The sequence below is a fragment of the Uncinocarpus reesii genome, genomic scaffold (genome assembly GCF_000003515.1).
Source record: "Uncinocarpus reesii 1704 scaffold_3 genomic scaffold, whole genome shotgun sequence".
NCBI classification, from domain to species: Eukaryota; Fungi; Ascomycota; class Eurotiomycetes; order Onygenales; family Onygenaceae; genus Uncinocarpus; species Uncinocarpus reesii.
In genome coordinates, this window is record NW_003052498.1 from 3,701,064 (window position 1) to 3,722,204 (window position 21,141).

General features: G+C 50.8%; 8 protein-coding genes across 8 annotated transcripts; 4 read left to right on the forward strand and 4 right to left on the reverse strand.

Annotated features, from left to right (window-relative positions):
• Positions 1–468: 468 nt before the first annotated feature.
• UREG_06040 (uncharacterized protein) lies at positions 469–5,674 on the reverse strand (the record flags this gene model as incomplete). Its single annotated transcript, XM_002585305.1, has 9 exons — positions 469–2,092; positions 2,201–2,388; positions 2,458–2,985; positions 3,101–3,127; positions 3,259–4,010; positions 4,060–4,458; positions 4,525–5,217; positions 5,299–5,456; positions 5,502–5,674. The coding sequence occupies 9 exons, from the start codon at positions 5,672–5,674 to the stop codon at positions 469–471; spliced, it is 4,542 nt and encodes a 1,513-aa protein (XP_002585351.1).
• A 1,590-nt stretch (positions 5,675–7,264) lies between these two features.
• UREG_06041 (uncharacterized protein) lies at positions 7,265–7,531 on the reverse strand (the record flags this gene model as incomplete). The annotated part of the gene is made up of 1 exon (XM_002585306.1): positions 7,265–7,531. One exon carries the CDS (start codon positions 7,529–7,531, stop codon positions 7,265–7,267), a length of 267 nt encoding a protein of 88 aa, XP_002585352.1.
• Positions 7,532–8,140: 609 nt separating this feature from the next.
• On the forward strand, positions 8,141–8,988 carry UREG_06042 (uncharacterized protein; the record flags this gene model as incomplete). The annotated part of the gene is made up of 3 exons (XM_002585307.1): positions 8,141–8,234; positions 8,309–8,360; positions 8,442–8,988. 3 exons carry the CDS (start codon positions 8,141–8,143, stop codon positions 8,986–8,988), a joined length of 693 nt encoding a protein of 230 aa, XP_002585353.1.
• A 1,297-nt stretch (positions 8,989–10,285) lies between these two features.
• Positions 10,286–11,090, forward strand: UREG_06043 (uncharacterized protein; the record flags this gene model as incomplete). The annotated part of the gene is made up of 2 exons (XM_002585308.1): positions 10,286–10,916; positions 10,996–11,090. 2 exons carry the CDS (start codon positions 10,286–10,288, stop codon positions 11,088–11,090), a joined length of 726 nt encoding a protein of 241 aa, XP_002585354.1.
• Positions 11,091–13,495: 2,405 nt separating this feature from the next.
• Positions 13,496–15,051, forward strand: UREG_06044 (carboxypeptidase Y; the record flags this gene model as incomplete). The annotated part of the gene is made up of 2 exons (XM_002585309.1): positions 13,496–13,844; positions 13,904–15,051. The coding sequence occupies 2 exons, from the start codon at positions 13,496–13,498 to the stop codon at positions 15,049–15,051; spliced, it is 1,497 nt and encodes a 498-aa protein (XP_002585355.1).
• A 499-nt stretch (positions 15,052–15,550) lies between these two features.
• UREG_06045 (uncharacterized protein) lies at positions 15,551–15,760 on the reverse strand (the record flags this gene model as incomplete). The annotated part of the gene is made up of 1 exon (XM_002585310.1): positions 15,551–15,760. The coding sequence occupies one exon, from the start codon at positions 15,758–15,760 to the stop codon at positions 15,551–15,553; it is 210 nt and encodes a 69-aa protein (XP_002585356.1).
• A 713-nt stretch (positions 15,761–16,473) lies between these two features.
• UREG_06046 (uncharacterized protein) lies at positions 16,474–18,879 on the reverse strand (the record flags this gene model as incomplete). Its single annotated transcript, XM_002585311.1, has 3 exons — positions 16,474–16,890; positions 16,957–18,493; positions 18,548–18,879. 3 exons carry the CDS (start codon positions 18,877–18,879, stop codon positions 16,474–16,476), a joined length of 2,286 nt encoding a protein of 761 aa, XP_002585357.1.
• Positions 18,880–19,638: 759 nt separating this feature from the next.
• Positions 19,639–20,674, forward strand: UREG_06047 (uncharacterized protein; the record flags this gene model as incomplete). Its single annotated transcript, XM_002585312.1, has 5 exons — positions 19,639–19,645; positions 19,712–19,848; positions 19,914–20,324; positions 20,374–20,427; positions 20,489–20,674. The coding sequence occupies 5 exons, from the start codon at positions 19,639–19,641 to the stop codon at positions 20,672–20,674; spliced, it is 795 nt and encodes a 264-aa protein (XP_002585358.1).
• Positions 20,675–21,141: the final 467 nt, after the last annotated feature.

The following is a 21,141-nucleotide window of genomic DNA, read 5'->3' on the forward strand; positions in this document are numbered from 1 at the left end:
CCTTCTTGCACCGCAAAGTTGACTTTGCGCCGCCGGCTTGTTTATGGCCAGGCTGAAAGGTCAGAATGAGGATAGTCTATGTGAGCGGAATGAAGCTTGCTGTGGATGCTTTGTATGTATACATACATACAACACAAAAGGCCGTTAAAGTCATGATGTAACTTTACAAATCCATAAAGACAAACATTTAACTAGCATTGTTGGGATTGATACATATAACTACTAGCTCATAGCCAAAGGAAACAAGTACAGACTCTGACAGGGTATTAAATAAAAGAACTTTTAAAGTACTGCTTATCCCCATGGCAATATGCAATTCAAATCCATCTCGTGACTTAGTGCTAGTAATATGTACACACGAAATCCATCATCCATACATTGAGCTTGAAGACTTTTTGATGCATCACAGCAAACGCCAGGCTTCAAACAGGAAATGCTTTTCTTTGCGCCCAATCCCAAAAATAAACTCTATCCGAAATGATATAGTACTTGCTTTCCTTTCCCTTTTTTCCCTTTTCCCTTCTGACTAGCTTCTCCGGCATCAGCGCCGACCTCAGCGGGGGTGGGATTATTCGCTCCCCACGCGGGAGTGCTTCCACGGCCGGCTCCTTGGGCTCCCCATCTAACCGTCCCGCGTGTAAGCCCGGCCATGAGTACATTCGGCTTTGGGGCGGCGGGCAGTGCGGGGAAAGCCTCCGAGGTATCTGTCGTACGGCTCGTGGGAACCACTGCGCGAGACGCGGAACGACTTGGGACTGGGGAGGTTTTGGGTGTAGAGGCCGGTGGCGTTGGTACTGTGCCCCAGACGCGATTTGAGCTGGCGCCCTTTTGAGATTTCAATGCCAAGTTGGGAAGAGAAGGAAATGGGTTGGAGGCGCTGGTTGGATTGAGAAGGCCTGGAAGACGGGGGTTCTGGGCAACCGCGGACCGAGATGACTGCGCCGTCGATGATTTAAGACGTAAAACACGCTTGCCTCCACCAACGTTCGGGAGACTGGTGGATGGCATAACACCGCTTGGGCCTGGCAGAGCAGGGTAATCTTCGTTGATGGCCCGCCAGTCATTCCATGCAGCTAGAAGGCCGGTGCGTTTGGAATCATCTTCATACAAATGAGCTAGCTCTTTCACAAGCTTTCCCAAGTCGGTTGATGATGTGTCGAAAAGGGAGAAAAACGATTCAATCAGCTCGTTGGCCTCAATCCGAGAGGATCGGTATAACGAAACCTTTTTCCGGAATTCGTCGATCTTTAGTGCATCATGACGCAACAACGAGGATGCTCGATCCATTACGGCCGCATGGGCTATACGTCGAGCTTCCTCTTGTGGAGTAGCCGCAGGCGCATTGAGGTCCAGGTTTTCGATCGATGGTGGCGGCGGGACGGCCAGCTGAGGTTGGCTGGTCGCCGATGGAGCGGGGGATGGCCGAACAGGTTGCGTTTGCGGATGGGGTTGAGTAAGCTGGCCGCCGAATGATCTTTGGGAGATTGACTGTGCGCTTTGGACAGCTAGCTGCCGTTGATATGCAAGTTCATCTCTCCTGAGCGGTTGGGCGCTAGATGGAGGAAGGGGCTCGGAGTTAGGATCACGCCCAAGTGGCCTTCTACCGTCGCGACGTCGGGGTTGGTAAGGTGCCCTGTAGTCAAAAGTGGACATGTCAACATGCCGAGCGTCTCGTCTTGCGTCCTTGGAAAGACCTGCAGGGTGGCATTCAAGTTGATGAGCCTTCAAGTCCATTTGCGACTCGAAAACAACAAATTTCTTTTCTAGGCACTCTTTATCGAGACAAAGGAAATGATCTTTACTGAAGTGCTCTTCGAGCGCATTGTAGTTAACGTAATACTGAGGTCGACTGCCGCCGGTCCGCCGATCGCAGATATGGCAACGTTCATGCTTATCCCGGCAATGCGCAAAGAGCTCATCGTCCCCGTAAAACCGTTGATGGCAGAAGCCACATTCCGGATGGCCCTTGAATCCGCTTTGATCAAGAGCACCGGGGTTATCGTCTCCATATTTCTCATGCTTTCGGAGTTGAGCCATTGAGAATAGTTCATGCTCGTGTGTAAACACCTTTTTGTTCCTTGTGCATAGATCACTGATGAAACGGGTTAGCCATGTAATTATACTTCAGCATGAAGACTGAACCCCTACCACATGACTCTGCCATGCTTGCTTTTGACGTGCCTGTGTAAATCTGGCCCACCCTAGGCAGGCAATGTCGCAGTCTTTGTCCGGGCAGTTATACCGTAGGAGAAGCACGGTATCCTCAAAGATCTCATGAGTTTCGTATTTAATACCTAGGTTGTCGTCTGTTCTTATGAAGCCTTTATCCGTAAACTCTTCGTATCGCTTTCCACGGTCATCCGTAAATATCACGAAACTCGATTCAGTCTTGGGTCGGGGAATGACACGTCAGTATAGAGGGCAACAATATTCGAGAGCGGTCGAAGTGGTGCTTACCCGACAATGCGCACAAGCTTTGGTTTTGTACAGCGCTCTCATACGTAGCGAGCAAATATGGCAAGTTCGGTGATTGCACGGCGCGATTGACAGATGCTCGATTTTCGAGGTACAGATAAAACAGACGTCGCTATCGTCGGCGTCATCGGCAGCAGCACGATCAGTAGCAGCCGTCTCCTTCCCCGCGCTCTCGCCTTCCGATCCTTTGGCATCTCCAGTCAGGCGATCACTGGAGGTGCCATCCCCTCGAAGGCCACGGCCCGGTGGCTCGCCGCCGGTATCATCGTCGTTCGCCGCAGGTCGCCTATCCGCCGACCGTCCTCCTTGTTTTGTTCCCCGTCCGTCTCTCCCGGCTCCACGGGATCTGCTCGCTCCACGACTACCGCGCTGCGACTGCGAATTAGAAGTCATAGGGGGATGCGAGCCGCCACCGCGCCCTCGTCTGCCGCCTTGGGGCCTGCTTGGGTGTCTATTTCGTTGGGGGGAGCTTTGCGGAATGCCGGAGCTTGGGTCTGCCATGGATCCGATCTAATCAACCAGAGCAAGTATCAGTTAGCTAATGAATAATCTGCGCAGGGAATAACATAGACAACAGCGAAGCCGCTCCGCCGTCTCGCTGCGTGGGAGATATCACGTCGGTTACATAAGCTGGGGCAGCTGAGTCATCAAGCTAACTACTATTTTTATTATATAAGTAGTACTTTCATTCTCTTCAACTGAAAGACTCGAGTTGATTGCTACGACCGTCGATGGGACTCAATAGAACACTTTCTCTTGCCAGATCGGCGGCTTCATCCCCACCTTGTCCCAAACTACCTTGTTTTTCTCGTCCAGGTACGCTTCCTCGTCCGTGATCGGGACCACCGTCCTTGTCAGCAGGACCTCCTGGCGACTGATGCCCCCTATATCTCGCGGGACCCAAAGCAGTGGTGTCGGAGCTGTAACCCATGGAGGGTGGTACGCATTATCATCTATGTTTGGGTCGTAGCTTATCCCCGGATCTTGTCGGACTTTTCTCCGCAATGATGTATAGTCGGCGTAGGCACTGGGGTGAAGGAGCCACGTCATAAGCCTTAGGAATGCCTTGCGCATTCTCACCCTGCGGCCACTGCATTCTGTATGCGGCTTTTCGGTGCGAAACTCTCCTTTCTCGGGGTCGTTAGCGGAGCCGCTGGGAAACCCTCTGTCTATGCCTTCAAGTATCTCTTCCTCGGCGTCGCATTCGTTGTCTAATGTCCGGGGAAGAGCTGACAATAGCGGTGCCAATGCGTCGTTTAGGGAAATATGTGCAAGGATCGTCAGAATAGTGAAAATCGCCATCAAGATGAGAGGCCCAATGGCCTCCCGGACGGCGAAAAGTCCGATCATACAGATCTCCGCCAGATAAATTCCAGTCAAGACTTGCTGAAGTGCCCTAGGGTAAATAAGGCCCTTGGTGTCAACTATCGAGTCGTACACGAAGAGAAGATTGTATCGATAAGCTTGGTACACCAGGTATAACCCGAAGGCTGAAAATCCGAGTATAAGGGGAGCAATGCAGGAGTACGTGATCGCTGGGCTGCAATCAGCATGGCCACTCTACTGCAAGCATCTTTTACTCACCGATTACTACCATGTTTGTGAACACGGGGAAAACAGTGCCCCAAGATAGGCCGGCGAGGGCCGCCCAGCGCTGGTACAGTTTTCTTGGTGTTTTGTCAAACAACACCCGCAGAAGCTTGAAAACCAAGAACGTGATGACCTGCATGACGGCCGCGGAGCTTAATATCAAGCCTTGAAAGAGGAAGTAAGAAATATAGAAATTCGATGCTTTGGGTAAGTTGTTTGCAAGAAGATCCTTTGCCGACAACGGATCTTTTATGATTTGACTGGTGGCTGCAGATGCGGCGGATGTTATAGTTGTCACCAGGAAGACTTGAACTACTTGGAAGACAAAGTGCGCGTTTTGGGTAAACAACTCGACCTGAGCCGTAGACGGCAAACCAGATTGTCGAGCGCACCCTAACAGTAAAGTTGAGCTCCTTCATTCAGACCGACCCCTGGAGCCATGGAACAGGATGCACTTACATCTGAGGAAAATCGGCACAAGGGCCATTAGGAGTGCTAGCGCGACCGTTGGCAGAACGCCGCTGATTGCCCCCTTTACAATCGCAGGCAGGCTGTCAATGAACTTGAGGAACGGCAGGAGGTTTGCTAGGTATGTTATATTGGAGATGGACCCCACAAAGGCAGACGGAATCGACCAGAAAATGATCAAAACTGTTATAAATCCTTGGACAAGGAACTTGCGAACAATCCTCTGCCACCAACTGTACTGAAGAGCAGGCCAAATTACTTGGTTCGGCGAAATCCCGATAAAACGCGGTGTCATTTGAAAGGGATGATGGTGTGAAAGGGTTTGGAAGGCAATCTGCGCCTCCATTTGCGTGCCAAACTCGATAAAAACAGCAGAGGCAGGCTTTTCTTTGCCTGCCCGATGACCTTGTTGCAGCTTCTCGATTTGCGGGATCGCCTCTTTGAGCTGCGCGCGAAGCCAATCGATGGTGTCAACTCTTTTCCCGAACATGAGCCCAAGCCGGTGACTCGGCCTTTTAACATCAGCGGCGGTTGGAAATTGTTGCAATCCCTTCTCAACCTCAACCGGGGACGTATTGATCGACGACCTCGAGTCGTTCAAGCCGCCGTGGGCGGATTTCAAGTGCGCAGCGTGGGCTCTTTTGATGTACGTCGTTTCCGGCCTCCTCCAGTCGATAAGCCAGCCTGTCCCTCTTTTCAACCCAATTTCTGGAGCTTTGAACAGTTATTCGTGATCCAGATTCGTTTGACTGAGTCTCCAAACACTTTGCACAGCTTCTTCTTGCAGAGGTATGGTTTCGGCACAGCCAGGAATAAAACTGTGCGAGACGATATTCGGCTCGCATACAAAGGAGAAAGGAGATACGCCTGCCTCAACGTGGCATAGAGGATGCTTTCTCGCGTTATCGTGCAGAACACCAATCCTGGCTCCAAGTTAGCTATGGATCGAAGCACTTGCAAGGTCAAACCTTGTACCAAAAAAGATCCAAGCAACAACAACATGGCCGTAGTACAATTGCGGGTTCTGCACGTTGCTAAAGCTAAGTGCATCAAGCTGCTTATTCCCAGCACCGCCTATGATATGAATGGGAAATAAAATAGGCCAGGTGATGGCACATCCAACGAGGCATAGCACAGACATCACTTTTAGGAACCGAACGAGAAAATATCCGTCTAAAGACGAATGACGGAGGACATGGCTATCTGGAAGTCGTAAGAATACGCCAATCCAGTTGAAAAATCCCGAAGGAAGCTCTGGACTTCGTTCACTGCCAGCATGATTCAGTACGACTCCATCATGCCATTTTACGCTGTTCACTTACTGGTCGTGGAGGTGACCCAGAAATGATTTCGGGGCATAAAAGCGACGCTGGGTCCGCCGACAGACGAGAAAGAGCGTGAACCACACGACGGCCAGGATAAAGGCCGGAACAAATGTCGTAAGCAGAGCTGATGCAGACGTCGAAGCCTTCACACCAAGGTCACTCAGAGTCGACCCTCCCCGGGTCTGGGTATCACCTCTGGCGGAACCGATGTTTGGGTCATTGCTTTGATTCTAGGTAGGTGAGTAACACTTCCACATCGTAGTTTTCGCTGTTGCGATGGGCATACTAGAAGATCTCTATGAACCAGCTGCACACTGTCGTAAACCCAAGGCAGCGGCCTCTCCATCGTATCAGAGTCAATCTGCTTACCCAGTTTTCCTCACGAGGCCAGGTCGAATCGCCCAAGTCGTTTCTAATGATGTACCACATTCAAGCCCCTTGGCTGATCAGCAAGTAGACAGTAATCGGCTTCGATTGGCCTCCATGAGGAGACATAAGCAATGAGCACTTGAGCGACATAGCGTAGACACATTCATCGGGATGCATGGCTTGAAGAAATGGGGTCCGTCGGCTTTATTTATGTATCACAAGAAGCTCGGGCTGGTCCTCGTCTTCGCATTGAAACTGTTCCCTTCACGAGAACCCACTCACTTGGGTTTTTTGGCTTTTTTTGGGAGAGCTGATTGGGCTTTGCCGACGAGAAAAGCAGACTATTGAAAAAAGACCGTCCTGAAAAGTTGGGGTTCACGAATCAGAGGAATTGAGTCGATGCTCTGCAGGCGAAGATCGAGATCGACAGTATGAGACGAGAGTTCATCATGGCCTTCTCCGTCGATAACGCGGAGTTGAGAACTCTCACAACGTCGTGATGCACCCCCCGACGAGCTTAGAAGCGAGTCAGCATTGTTGCAAACGAGATCAAGGTGGTTTATGAAGCAAAATTATTCAGTTCGATGCTGTGATTGGCATGACTTCCGCAGGTCAACTCGTTTTCCCGAACCTGACTGATCCGAAGCAAGCCCAGGGCTTGTGGTTTCCAGCCCTACTGGCGGATAAAGCGCTTTCGAAGAGGCAGATTGCAGAGCGGAACTCGGTAGCTATTGCAATGGAACCAGAACACAGTACGGAGTATTGCCTGGGATATCGCATCTTGCCCAGTTTAGTCGACGGACATCAACCCATACATGCATCGACCATCCAGAACCAGCCTAGAGGTCCGACATGGACGCTTCTCCGATAACTAGGTGTAGATCATGAACGAACTCCTCCGCAGCCTGACTCTCGTCGAGTGACGAGCAGGCCCGGACGCCTCAGCTTTGCGTTCCTCGTGGCCATCATCCAAGCTTCTGCCGAGTAAAGCGTGAGTGAAGAAATAACTATGGCAATCCGCGAATTCGTGAGGGTTCTCAGAGCCGTTGCACAAAAGGCAATACGATGGGGAATTCCTTTTGCGGCTTTGCCAACGACTCGACCTTCAGCGTGGAATTTCCTGTGCTACCATCGCTGACCCGTCGAGCCCGGATTGGAGCAACGGCGTGTTGTCGGGCATCATCGGCAGCGAAGGGGAGAAATTCGCCCAACGTCTTACCCTGAGCCGGCCATGTAATCCGGCCGTTGATAAAACCGTCAGAAAGCCCTCCTGGGCTTCGAGTCCGAGTCTGCAACGCATGCATCATGCAGCCTCCCCAGCCAAGAGCATCGATCTCGCGGCAACGCGCAACAGCGTAAGGAGGAGTGCCTATCACAGGCTGGCGCATACGAGGCCGTATTCTGGAATCGTGGCCGGCACGCCCGTCGATCCAGCCAGTGCTGCTCGAGGCTGGCAACGGCCGTTGACCAGGTGCTGAGATCGTCCAGCCGGTCGTTGGCGGTTCGCGCACGCCCTCATGCGAAAAGAACAAACGCCGGTCAGGACAGGGCATTGGGCGCGCTGGCTCGGCTCGTCTGCCCACAGAAAACGGCCTGCGGGCGTCTAAGCGAAGCAAGGCGGTTCGGCTCGCGCTCACCACCTGGCTCGCTCATGGTTATTAGTTGACTTGGGTGAGTCGTTTGGCTTTCAGCTACGATGTAGTTAACTATACCCCGCCTCCAGCAAAAAGCAATGAACACTTGCCATCCAACAGGGGATGGCCTGTTCGCCGTGTCAATTCGCTGATTCTGATTTTTCCATCCAGCCCGGTCGTCCTGGTGTTGTGCGGCATCTTCCTCCTCATCGACCGTCTGTCTCGAACGTCGTCATTCCAGCCCCTGGACGATGATCCCAGCGTGGACCGGGTTCTACGATGGAACCAAATCGCCCCAAGTATCAGTGCAGACATGAGGGATGCAATAAATCCTATCTGCGGAGCGAGCACCTCAATCGACACACTCTGATCCGTACGTCTGGCCGTGCCGGTGATCTCCCTGCCCGCAGCGCCCCAAGTTGCTGACGCGATGACCTCTCTCTACAGACAAAAAGGCGGCCTTTCTCTGTTATCTCTGCCAGAAACGATTTACGCGCAAGTGAGAATCACGAGTAGTGGTCGCTTCTATGTCGCTAGACGCCCCGTAGCCTGCAAGCGCTAACGTCTCCTCTTTCGACAGTGATCTCCTCAACGCCCATCTTCGTCGACACGAAAAACGCGGCCAGGTTGCGGAACTTGCGACAAAAACCCAGTCAAATTCCACCTCGAGCCCTCCCCCAATTCTGTCCCCAGGCGCTCAGAATAGCACGCAAGAGCAGTCGCCGGGCGAGCTCAAATCTCCACCCGCTAGAGACTGGCAGTTTGCCCCGACCCAGCTGCATGAACACCAGGGCCCAACGGCGCCGCCCCTTGCTGGAACCGCTCCCGTACCTATGAATCCTTTCCCCAACCCCATTACGCTGCCTCCGCTGCCTCCTCAGAACCCCGATAGCTCTCTGGTATACCAGCCAACGCAGCCTGGCGATGTGCTACCGCAGCACCCTGTTTCGTCCGGGGGCATACTTCCGCACCACCTGCCTCCGCAACAGTTCGCGACAGCGCAGGGCCTAGAAGATGATTATACCTGGCTATTTCACGGCTCGAGTCTTTTCGATCTCCCGCCCGACGACTACCTTAATCTACATTTTGGAGGTGGCCTCGGCCCGGGCTCCCCCACGGTACGGTGATGCCTTTCTCGTGCTCCTTCGTCGTGTCGCTAATCGCGGACAGGGATTTTATTCCCAGCCCCTAGATGCTTCGTCCACTCAGGCTAATGTGCCACAATACACTATTGGCGATCATGATCGACTAATGGCCGATTGCCCGGTATGTGATGTTGTGTTATACCATCGGTGCCCCGTTAGTAACAGCGAATAGAACCTTTTCACGGGTCTCCTCAAATATCCCACGCAAATGAACCAAATACTTCATCTCGCTCTGGACTACTGCGACCTATATTTACCGTTATTTCACCGCCCAACATTCGATATCTCGTCCTGCCCGTCGGTTTTGCTCCTTGCGCTCTGCAGTTTAGGGTCATTTTTGAGCGGCTCTCCAGAGCTATATGAAACTGGGAAGATGCTTCACAAGTATATATGGAGCTCCACCGTAGAGGTAAATGATGAATGCATCGCTTTTGTGAGATTTTTACTTGTTTCTAACAACTTTCATGATCAGAAAGCGTTGGCTAGTCCTCGCGTGGAGCTATCATTCCTTCAATCACTGTTAGTGGTCCCGAGGGCTGTTTAATAGCTTGGTTAATGACCCTGTCTAGAGTGCTGATTGAACATATCTGTACGTACACGATGGCTCGCCACCAGCATGAGATGGCGGAAATCGTGCATAGCATGATTGTTACTGTAGGGATCACCCCCTTTCCCAATACGTCCGCTTCAGTTTTTTTGCGAATTCTGCAAATTGACACTTACTCCTTTGCAAACAGTTGGCTCGGCGAAACAACCTGCTGACAGAAGGCTGTCGCCCTGAGAGTGGTTTCACGAACGTCCCTTGACATGAAATGGAAGGATTGGGCTCAAAGAGAATCAATCATCAGGTTTGCTTGTGATCCTCAGAGAATGATGAATTATTTCTCACAAAGGAAGCAGAATCGCCTATACAATTTTCTCAAACGATGTACAATATAGCGTTTTTTTCTCGCACCACGCGCTGCTCTCCGTGGGTATGATGAAGCTTCCGCTTCCAAGCCCCTCAGCGGTGTGGGAGGCATCTACCGCGGCGGAATGGGAATCACAGTTGCGCCAGCTGAAAAAGTCATCACGGTCTCGGTATTACAGCCTTGATTCGGCGGTAGAATCGGTTATGTCTATGAGAGATCCGGACCACAGGCGAGAATTTATGCAATGTTTCAACGTTTCGAACCCCCTGTCGATACATCTTCTCATCCACGGAATTGCTGCAGCAATCAGCGACTCCAAGTACCGTTCCGTTGCTTCGTCGACAATTTCTTCCGCGCAAAGCCTCAAAATGGCCGATTTCGACGAAGCCTTGCGACATTGGCGATCTTGCTTCGATAAACTCTCGGAGACTGACAGGAAATCGAGAGTGTCGTGGTGTTCTCAGGTCATGTACCACTTTTCCGCGGTCCTCCTTCGCAATAACCTATCAGACATTCAGATGGCCGCTGGAAGCGCTTATTCCTCCGGCCGGGCTGTTACGCCGCAATGTGCTCAAGCGGCGTACTCGCGACTTGTATCGATAGATCCCGTCAGTCATGACTCGTACCTTCACGGGGTGGAGGTGGTCAGCCTATGTTTACAAAACCCTGAAGGCCAAAGATCCTTGAACCCTAATAATGTCGGCTTTCCATCCCCGGAGCCCCGGCCCCTCTGGCAAACCTACGGTGCCTTCCTAGGCTTGTTGGTTATCTGGGCACGTACGCTAGGTTTGGAGCAAGAGGATACTACCGCCAAGCGGCCAACCACATTGTCATCTGGTTCAATACCTGGTATTGCAGCTAGTACGTTAAACAACATGTATCAGCGCGAGTTGGCCCGCACTGAGCCTACAAAGGAGGATGTGCAGTTGTTACGGAGCGAATTACGTCAATTAATTGGCATTGTCTGTGAACTCTTGATGGCGCGGCCATGGGAAATATGTAAGTCTGTCTTGACGAGATCTCTCTTTGGGTATAGACCGTGGCAGTAGGGCGCTCGCTAACACGCTCTTGCACATAGCGCACGAAGCTGCTCGGATTTTAACCTCTCTAGCCGAAAGACAAGCACCGGGGCGGCTTTCGTTTGGCTCTCACATTGAGAGTACAACAAGGTAGTTTATAAGTTAGAGCCATCCCGCCAACCCGTTTCCTTTCCCTTTTTCAATGTATTATGCCGATTCCATGATATGCTCCGAGGCGGATAAACTCCGATTCTTTTCTCAGCTTGTATCAATGTCTCTTAGCCCTTGTCTCTTTCTCACTCGTTGGCTCTTGATACCCCCGCGGCCCATTTTTCGCTGATGAGGAATCTTTACCCGTTTTGCCTCTTTTCGCTTTGATCTGTATGTATAGTACCACCACGGTAACGCTCAATATACTCCGTGCCTTGCTCTTCCCGCTGTATGTATGTACCTACTTTGCAGGATTGCGTCGAATCTCAGAGAGCACATTGGATTCAACGACCTGAACACCGCAAGATATTCAACAATCAGAGATATCAAACCGTTATACTGCAAAATCAATCAATAGTTGCCGGCCACAGCGTAATTTTAGTAGCAAGGAGGAGTAACCCGTTGGATCTACGGAGTAGCTGATTAGTAATACGATAAGACCAGCGTGACACTGCCAAGCTCCACTATTCCTTCAAGGGCTTAGCCTACTGGTTTTAGCGAACTCTAAGCCTCGGCTGGAACAACCTTGCTCCGGCGAAGTTTCTCGCCTTCCGAATGCGGCAGTTCCTTCGTCTCGCTTCATCTCGTCCAACTTCACTCTTTGACCTCAGCAGAAGAAGAAGAAGAACAAGAGACACCATCGGCCATGGACTGTTCTCCCTCATCTCTCCTAAAGCCCTTCCTCTAGGGTCGTTTCCCGTGGAGAATTGTCTGACGCCACTCGTTCCGTTGGTCCTGGAGTATCCACGGATCCCCCGGAGGATCTGATCTCCCCATGGGGAAAAGGCACGGGGCACCTGCGCACGCTCGGAGAACTGCGAGTCACCGGGACAAGCCCTCGTCAAAAGCTTGTTTACGCAGATATCCGCTCTTGGCTATCGTCGGCTTGCCTTGGGATTGCTTGTGTGGCTTTTCCTGGAAAGAGGCGTACCTTCGCGGAATAGTGCAGACACGAGCCAGCATACAGACATGTGTTTGTAAGTATGAACTCTACTCTGGACAGCCTCTAGGAAAATTCATCGGTACCCCATATTACCTTGGCTCCCATTGGAGCAATGAAAAAAAAGCGACTAGCCGACTGGTAGCTGAATGATATTCGCTGTTTACTTGCGTGCTCTATAACTTGTTACAAGCAATCCGTCTGAAATCATTGATATGGATTTCTTGCAAGGTCCTCAGCGATTTCACAAACACGAATACAAGGATTTTAGGGATCATGCACATGGCCTCGTCTGCCTCATTTATCATAACTGAGAAGTAGGTGAAAGGGCCTTCCTGCAGATCACCAGTGACAACTATGAAATGGAACAACCCCGCAGGTAAAGTACTATTGGCAGTTGCGGGAATTGCAGGCAAAGTGATTTCCGACTCAGGGGGTTCCCTGGCATATTAGGTTGTTGGGCTCCTGGATTTGTACCGCGGAGACTGCCCGCCTGCTGCGGCACATGGAGCCTTGTGTAGCTGGGTCGGGATGACAACTCTCTCCAAAGAGTTGTAATCGCGATCCATACCGCCATATATTGGTATGTATGTACATACAAACAATTCTGAGTCCCGGTTGCCGAAACGCCTCAAGTCGCACGACGATGATAGCCACATGAAAATCCCTGTGTTGCTTCATTGAGTGGATGTCGGAATATATTCCTCAAATGCTCAGCTGACTATGCACCAGGAAGTCGAGTGGTTTTAATCGGCAACATATTAACTCAGGAGCCGATCAACTTTCCCGGCGGATGTTTTAAGCCACGTTTCCCCAAACATTCGTCTCCATCCAATGCAACCCGTCAGCGATCCACGTCGTTTCATCGTCATTCCTCACAAGGTGCAATCCTTGGCGATCCTAGTGTTTATCAAATTGGAGATGCTGTTCGGCATCCTGCAGAGTTTATCACTACTTGCTGATCAGCTGAATGGGGAAACCACTTACGCGCATGTTAAAAGTTCGCTTAGGCAAAATAAGTGGTCAGGCTTTACATTTCTGGGGAATTGGAACCAAAGTTGGCCATTTGCATGGAATGAAGACCTCGGCCCCCCAGGAGGGAGCAACCCCAACCCGAGTTTGTGCTAATGAAAGAATACGGAGTTTCTGCTACCCTTTTCGGCACCTTTGGAGAAAGTGCAGAATGGTACCCCGGGCAATGTGTTAATCTTCTGTCGACCAGGGCCACGGATGGTGTTGATTGTTTTGAGTTGCATCTTCGTTGCCTCCTCTCTGAAACCGATAAATAGAAGGCTATGATTCTGGGAATAAGGGTAAATTCCAGCCCATCCCAATCATTCAATCTACTTTACTTTGGGACAACCATGACAGGCCTATTATCGATTCTCCTCTTCGGAGCAGTAGCCACCATGGCTGCTCACGCTCCAACCAACGACGAAATAAGCATTGACATGCTCACGGAAACTGGAAAAGCACACTGGAGCGAGATCAAAGCTGCACTTCCTGATGCTAAAATGGCGGACTTTTTCGTCAAGCCAAGAAAGCATTCCCGCCGACCCGATAGTGAGTGGGATCACATTGTGCGCGGATCTGAGATCAAGGGGTCCTTCGCCGCCATGGACGATGGGCACGAGGGATTCGATGACTATGCTCTTAGAGTGAAGGCTGTTGACCCCAGCAAGCTTAATGTTGACCCTAATGTCAAACAATACAGTGGATACCTTGACGACAACGCCAGCGGAAAGCATCTCTTTTTCTGTTAGTAGATCGGTCAGGACGCTTTCAGTCTAATCCAGGCTGACTTAACTTCTCCGCAGGGTTTTTTGAATCGAGAAATGACCCGAAGAGTGACCCCATCATCCTGTGGCTCAACGGCGGCCCCGGGTGCTCATCCATGACCGGCCTCTTTATGGAACTCGGCCCATCGCGAGTCAATCGGAATATTGACCTTGTTTACAACCCTCACGCTTGGAACAGCAATGCCTCCGTCATCTTTCTCGATCAACCGGCCAACACAGGTTTTTCTTACAGCACCAGCCCAGTCAGCAATACAGTCTCGGCTTCCAAGGACGTGTATGCGTTTTTGAGGATGTGGTTCCAGCAGTTTCCCGAGTACTCCGAGCTTCCTTTCCATCTTGCTGGTGAATCTTATGCGGGCCACTACATCCCTCAATTTGCTTCGGACATTCTCGCCCAGGGAGGCCTCAATCTCAAATCTGTGCTAATTGGTAACGGTCTGACTGATCCAAAGACACAATATGCTGGCTATCGTCCCATGGGTTGTGGCGAGGGTGGATACAAGGCTGTCCTCAATAGAAACACTTGTGCTCAAATGGCACGCGCTCTTCCCGGGTGCCAACGAGCCGTTCAATCCTGCTATGACACTCAAAATACCCGTACTTGCGTGAACTCCGCTAGTTCATGTAATTCATACTTTCTCAACGTTTACCCATCTAGCCGCAATATATATGATGTCCGATATCCATGTGAAGACCGAGCCAACCTTTGTTACTCTATCGTTGGATGGATCAGTCGCTGGTTGAATCAGCGAGCAGTTATCCAAGCTCTTGGAGCCGAAGTCGACAATTTCCAATCTTGCAACAGCGCTGTCAACCGCGCATTTTTCAACAACGGCGACTGGTCTCTTCCGTACCACCGCAAGGTCCCCGGCCTGCTCGAGAAGATTCCTGTGCTCATCTACGCGGGGGATGCCGATTATATTTGCAACTGGGTTGGCAATAAAATGTGGGCGGATGCTCTTGAGTGGCCGGGCAAATCTGAGTTTGCGAGCAAGCCGCTGAAAGATGTTATGCTCACCAATGGTACGGCATATGGCCAATTGAAATCCCACAAGAACTTTGCGTTCTTGCGTGTATTGAAGGCCGGCCACCTCGTACCGTATGATCAGCCAGAGGGTGCCCTAGTGTTCCTCAACAAGTGGCTCGCTGGTGACTTGAAAGAATAAATGACGTTTTGCGGTAGCTAGTTAATCGGATTTCTTCTATAACTGACTACCTTTGCTTTATGGCTGTATGTTCGATGCTTATTATGTATGCTCGCGGTAGGATGTTAATAGCGGCCATTTAACAAGTCGATATCTAAGTAACACAATCCGTCGCTAGTCACCCTAGTGACATCCTTTGTGAGGCTGGAGAACTTGATGATTTATAATGGCCATACAACAAATTGGGCCCGGGTCTGGTACAAACTATGGCCGCAATGAGGTCTGGAACTTGGAATATTACAAAGGCATAGCTGCTGATACGAAGCTCAAAAAGGTCCCCGAGATCCAGTTGAATGAACAATATTGACTTACATCTAATACTCACGGTGTTCTTACCAGCTTCTCTCATCGCTAGAAGGCTACATAGAATGACTTCTACAGTACTTCCGGTTGCTCCGCCGCTTTCTCACATATTGGAGACCGTCCTTTATGTCCGTGACGTAGATGCGGCGGCCAAATTCTACACAGACGTCCTCCAGACGGAGCCCTTTGTTTTCATGGTAGGAGGATGTGCAAACCCTTGAACCTCCTGCTCACGCTGGTACCCGTTGTCTAACCTGGCCCTCCGCGGCTCGCAGGACAAAGCCGTCGGTTTCGCAATCGGCGCAACGACTCTTCTCCTTTTCGAACTCGGGGGGACGGACAAGGACCGCATCAGCCCGAGAGGCATGATTCCCAAACACGGTCCGACAAAGCCGGTTTCCTCATCCCTCATGTCATCCCGGCCCAGCACCAACGATGACTCCATCCCCAATCTCAGACAGCACTTTTGTTTTGCGGTTGCTCTTCCCGATGATGTGGGACTTTGGGAGGAGAGGTTGCAAAAGCTTGGAGTGAAGATTATGGCGAGAATGGATTGGCCATCGGGGGGGAAAAGTGTGTACTTTCAGGATCTTGATGGGCATGTTGGAGAAATTGGGTCAAGGGGAATTTGGGCACATTATCCCCTGGGATAGAAAGGCCTGAAATAAACTGCTGTTCCGATGAAATGTACAAAGGCTAGGTTGGATCAATGATTGCTCTATAGCCGATTAGCACCTAGTAGGCATTGGTTGATCAGGATGGGATATATGACGATATCAGTGTATATACCCACTTTGTCAGCGAAAATATATGGTATGATGATGTGCTGTTCAAGGAGGGTTTGAATGAGTTGTCCTTCTGTTCTGAATTGGATTAAATGCATCGTTTCATCAAGACAAGTTCACAGATTCCCCGAGAGTGGACTGAGGAGCAATTCTTGAGTGCTTGATATTAATGTCCAATTTCTTCTCTCTAGATATCCGTCTTCACCACCTATTTTAGCTCAGCCTCTTGTGACTTTTCGCATCAACTCATCGGACTATCAGTAAGAAATTCGTTATTCCTCTTAAAGCCATAACATCATGCCATGATCTCCTCGGATTCCTCAATGATTTCTTCAACAATTTCCTCCACAACCGTATCATCTTCTGCACCAGGAGCAGGTTTGGCAGCAGGCTCTTCCTCCACTTTGGGTAGGCCTAAAGCTTCACGCTCTTCCTCTACAATCTCCTTCTCCTTCTTGAGCCACGCAGTCCATTCACTGAGAAGTCTCTTACGCATTTCCACAATTGCGGTGTTGGCGATATCAACCGCATATTTGTCTTCCTCGTCGAACTCGCGGGAATATTCGCGAAGGTTGCGACGGATCTTCTTCTGTTCTTCCTTGGAAAGGAAGGTTGGGGGGCGGGGGCGCCAAATGAGTTGTTTGAACTTTTCGACGGCGTGTTCGGCAAGGGTGGTGCCGGAGAAGGTATGAATATGATAACCGTTTTCGAGCTATATAGTAATCAGCAGACGATCACGAAAGGCAGGGAGAACTATGCTTCCGAGGACAGTACTAACCGAGTGAGTCCAAGCGCTTGCGCTGGAGACGACATAGCGGCCAGTAGGATCCCAGTCAATGTCGGTGACACCAAAATGTTCTGCGGATTTCATCAATTGCAGGTTCGCGCTTAAATCTTTCTCGCCTTCCGGCTTTTCACCTTCGAAATCAAGGTCCCAGAAATCGATGTCGAAATGTTGCTGGGAATGTACGGTGGCAACAACAACGAATCTACCCTTTGGTGACCAGTAGATACCGTTGCTTGTCTTCTTTTCAATTGTTCGTACAAGCTTGAAGTTACCGGCCGTACCGCTCTTGGTCTTTTCTGGAGCGAAAAACGATACCGCGGTCTTGGGTGGGACCGCGGTGCCTGAAGGGACTTCACCAGTGGTGATCAGAACAAACCGGTCGCCCTTTGGTTCCCAGGCAAAATTAATGACAGTGTCCTTGAGTGAATCGACAACCTCGACGGGCACACCCTTCTCGCGGACACGGAAAATTTCGAGGTTCGTGGCCAAAGACTTTTTGGATTTGGAATGTCTGTCGACTTTAACGCACACATACACTCCTTGGGACTGCCAATGCAATTTGACGTCGGAGACGTTGAAAAGATTCCTGGTCCTAACAATTTCTTTGGATGGCACGCTCATCAATCCAACCTTTGCCGGGTTGTTTCCGACTTCCGGAGTCCAAAACGAGAGCAGTTGTTCGTATTGTTTGACACCTTCACGTTGAACAGTTGCCGGCGACCATTCGAAATCCATAACACCTTCAATTTTAACCGACGTCCTATCTAGGAGATTCATCCGAGGTAGCTCATAGATGGAGATTGATTGGCCTGGGAGCATGCGGGCGACATATTTCTCATCGGCGGACCATTTAAACGCTGGCCATTGAACTTTTTTCTTAGCCTGCGCCGCGTCACCATCCGCCGCCGGAGCGGCAAGTTCATGAGAAACGAATGATCTGAGTGGCTTTCCCGTAGTGATGTCCCAAATGATGATATTTTTCCCTTCCTCCTCATACGAGAGTATACCCGGAGGGCCATCTAGCTGAATTGGGCGGCTGGACCAGGTGGTGAGATAGTTCTCGCCGGGCGAAAACTCCATCAGTGAAACAAAAGGATGGGGAAATTGTTTTTGTTTATTGAACTGCGGTCCGCCCCAAAGCTGCACGCCCTGAGGGTGCACGGAGGCGAGGTAAGTGCCTAGAGGGGACCATTGTACGAATAGTTGGGTCCAATGATCACGGTCGACCACGTTCTCCGGCGGGTTGTTCTTCATATTCCAGAAGACGCCCACCTTGTCACCGCGGTACATTGCAAATTGGTCTCGAGCATTGGGGTCTCCGAGCCACGATCGCAAATGCTCCTTCTCCTGGAACGGTTCGATCTTGGGCGGGGTGTACTCCTCATCAATGCGGCCCTCCCGCCCATAGCGATCGATATCCGTCAGCTTGTTGACTGCTAGCGTATGTTTCTTATCCAAGGGCGTGCCGTGCAAGTGCTTTGTCGCTGCGATTGCCTGCTCTGGGGTATCGTATTCGACAAAAGCAAACCTAAATCACTGAGTAAGAGGACGATTATCAAAGTTCCATTTCACGCGACCTCACCCTTCAGACATTCCCTTTTCGTTTAGGGGCATGAAGATGGCATCTTCCCTCGTTCTCCCGACGGTGTTCAATTTCTTCAACAAGAACTTGATGAGTTTCGGTTTGCTGTCCTCGGGGACGATTGGGAGCCCATCGATCACAACGAATGCATCAAGGCCTTCCTCCAGCCTAACTTCATATTGCGCTTTGAGATCTAGAATGGCGGCACGACAGGCCGTTAGCGAGGGGTCCCAAGTCGAGCTGGGGGAAACGCGATCCGTACCTGAAAAGTCGATTTCTACTTCCTCTTCGTGGAGGTCCTGCTCTGAGAGCGTATCGAAGCTGGGTGCCATCTTGGCTGGAATGCCGACAGACAGAGACGGAATGCAGGCTGGGTGAGTCGGTGCTGGCAACAAGTTCGTCGTCCGTTTTGCTGTCTTTCTTCAACGGCAAAAAATCGCCCGTCCCAACACGGTTAGCCTCGTTGCCCCTGTTAGGGCTTAGGGCTTGCCCGACTGGGCCTAGCGTGTGGCGCAGCGTCTAGTCCTGTTCTGGCTAGCCCCTGCCCAGCCACACTCGGGGCTTTCCGCGCTGAGTCATCCAGCAGTGCTTACTAACCCTGATTCGCGGCCTGTGATTGGCCAGCGCGGGCCATGGCAGGTCGCAACGTTGAACCGAGTGAACTGGCAGATTGATCTCATGATGATGCTCGATGCTGCTGGCCGGGACGAGCCGTGGATCGCTTTTCGGCTGCAAGGGTGAGCTTGCTCTCTTGACAAATGGCATTTCTTCTGTCGACCGTGCCATTGACTTTCTTTTAACTTGTCTCTGCCTCAGTGTCTCGTCTTTCACTGGCGCGGGTCTTTTGTTCCCTTGTCAACACCGCAATCAGCCGCTCCCATCCAAGCTTGCTGCATCCTCTCATATGAACACCCATAAGGCCTCGCCCAGCGTTCCTACATGCGCATAGATGCGATATTCCATTTATGACACACAGCCATAGCCCTGTTGCCAATCAAAGAGCATCTGTTTCCCAAATTGCACCGCCTACATCGTGCCAGCAGAGAGACTCATCCATTTCTTGCTCCTGTCAGAGCTTCCAGGTCCTCATGATGGCTTGTAAGATCCTCTTGAGCACCGCCCTGGAGATGCTTCCCCCAGGCTGACTGGACTGTCTTTTTACAGTGTCTCCGGACGTCAAATTCTCCTATATTGGGATCATCGACAAGATCCTAGCCGACAGTGACTTGAACACCATTTCGGAGAAGCGCATCCGCAGAGGCTTACAGGATGCGACTGGACATGACCTTACGCCTTACAAGGTGGGGTCTATCGTGATTAACGGATTGTTGTGCGTGGACGCTTTGTGCTAACAGCTTCTACCCAGGCTGAAATAAAGGAATTGATCATGGTGAGATTCGATATTTTTGCTGAACAGGCCAACTCTGCAGCGGACGATGGCGTTGGTGCAAACCAGGTTTCCCCCGACCCGTCAGCAACGTCACAGAAGCGAAGTGCGGAGGCAGAGAGTGCCTCCGAGGAAGCCGACGCGCCTTTTCCTAAAAAGAAACGCAAGTCAGATCTGATTGATTCCGATGCAGCGTATGCGGCGAGATTACAAGCCGAAGAGGACTCTCTCGCAAGGCCAACAAGAGCGGCAAGAAAAGCTGCGCCAGTGAAAAAGAAAAAGACCACAAAGTCCAAAATGCCGAGAAGAGTGAAAGCCTCAGACGACTCTGAGATGGAGGGTTCGGCCAATGAGAATAAGAGGGAAGTGAACAGAACTGGGGGTTTCCATGTGAGTTGCCCGGTTTTGCGGTCCTGGACAGCTTTCTTAACTCCCCTAGAAACCGCTCAACCTGTCGCCTGCGCTTTCGGCCCTTTTTGATGGTGAAGTATCCGTAAGTAAATCGTCGGCTGTCCTTTTTCAATTTGCTTCTGCAAACTGAGTCGTTTTTACAGCTCTCTCGGCCGCAGACGGTGAAAAGAATATGGCAATATATCCGTGAGAATAAACTCCAGGATCCAGCCGATCGACGTCAAATCAGGTGTGATGACCGCATGCGCGCCGTTTTCAAACAGGACCGCGTCCACATGTTTACTATGACGAAGATCCTCAACCAAAATCTCTACAACCCTGACGAGTAATGCGGCGCGACCACGCCACTAATATTCAAGCCCTAGTTTTCTCACCAATGCTCAGAACACCCAATGTCACCTCCACGGAGGCACCAGGCTTGTTCCCTTCCTATCGCCGCTGTGCGTTCGTCGTACGTTGACATTTTGAAGATGAACGTATTTTTGGAACAGACACACGCATGGCCTATCCTCGCTTTCCTTTTACATTCTTGTTTGCATGTACTATTTCGTCCTTTGATTGATGGTTTCTTGCCATTTCAGCAAGCAGATAACAGGCACATTGGTTACAGCGATACGCAGTTGATGTATTCCCCAATTTCACCGAAGCTTTGATCCGCGCCAGATGATAGCATTCTGCATAGCGCTCTATTTTGGGTCCATTTAGCTCCAGGAGTTGGCAGGCTACGGGAACACCCGGAGATATGTGGTAACTGGTTTTTTTTACGTTTTTATCTCATTTTACCGTCATTTTTCTT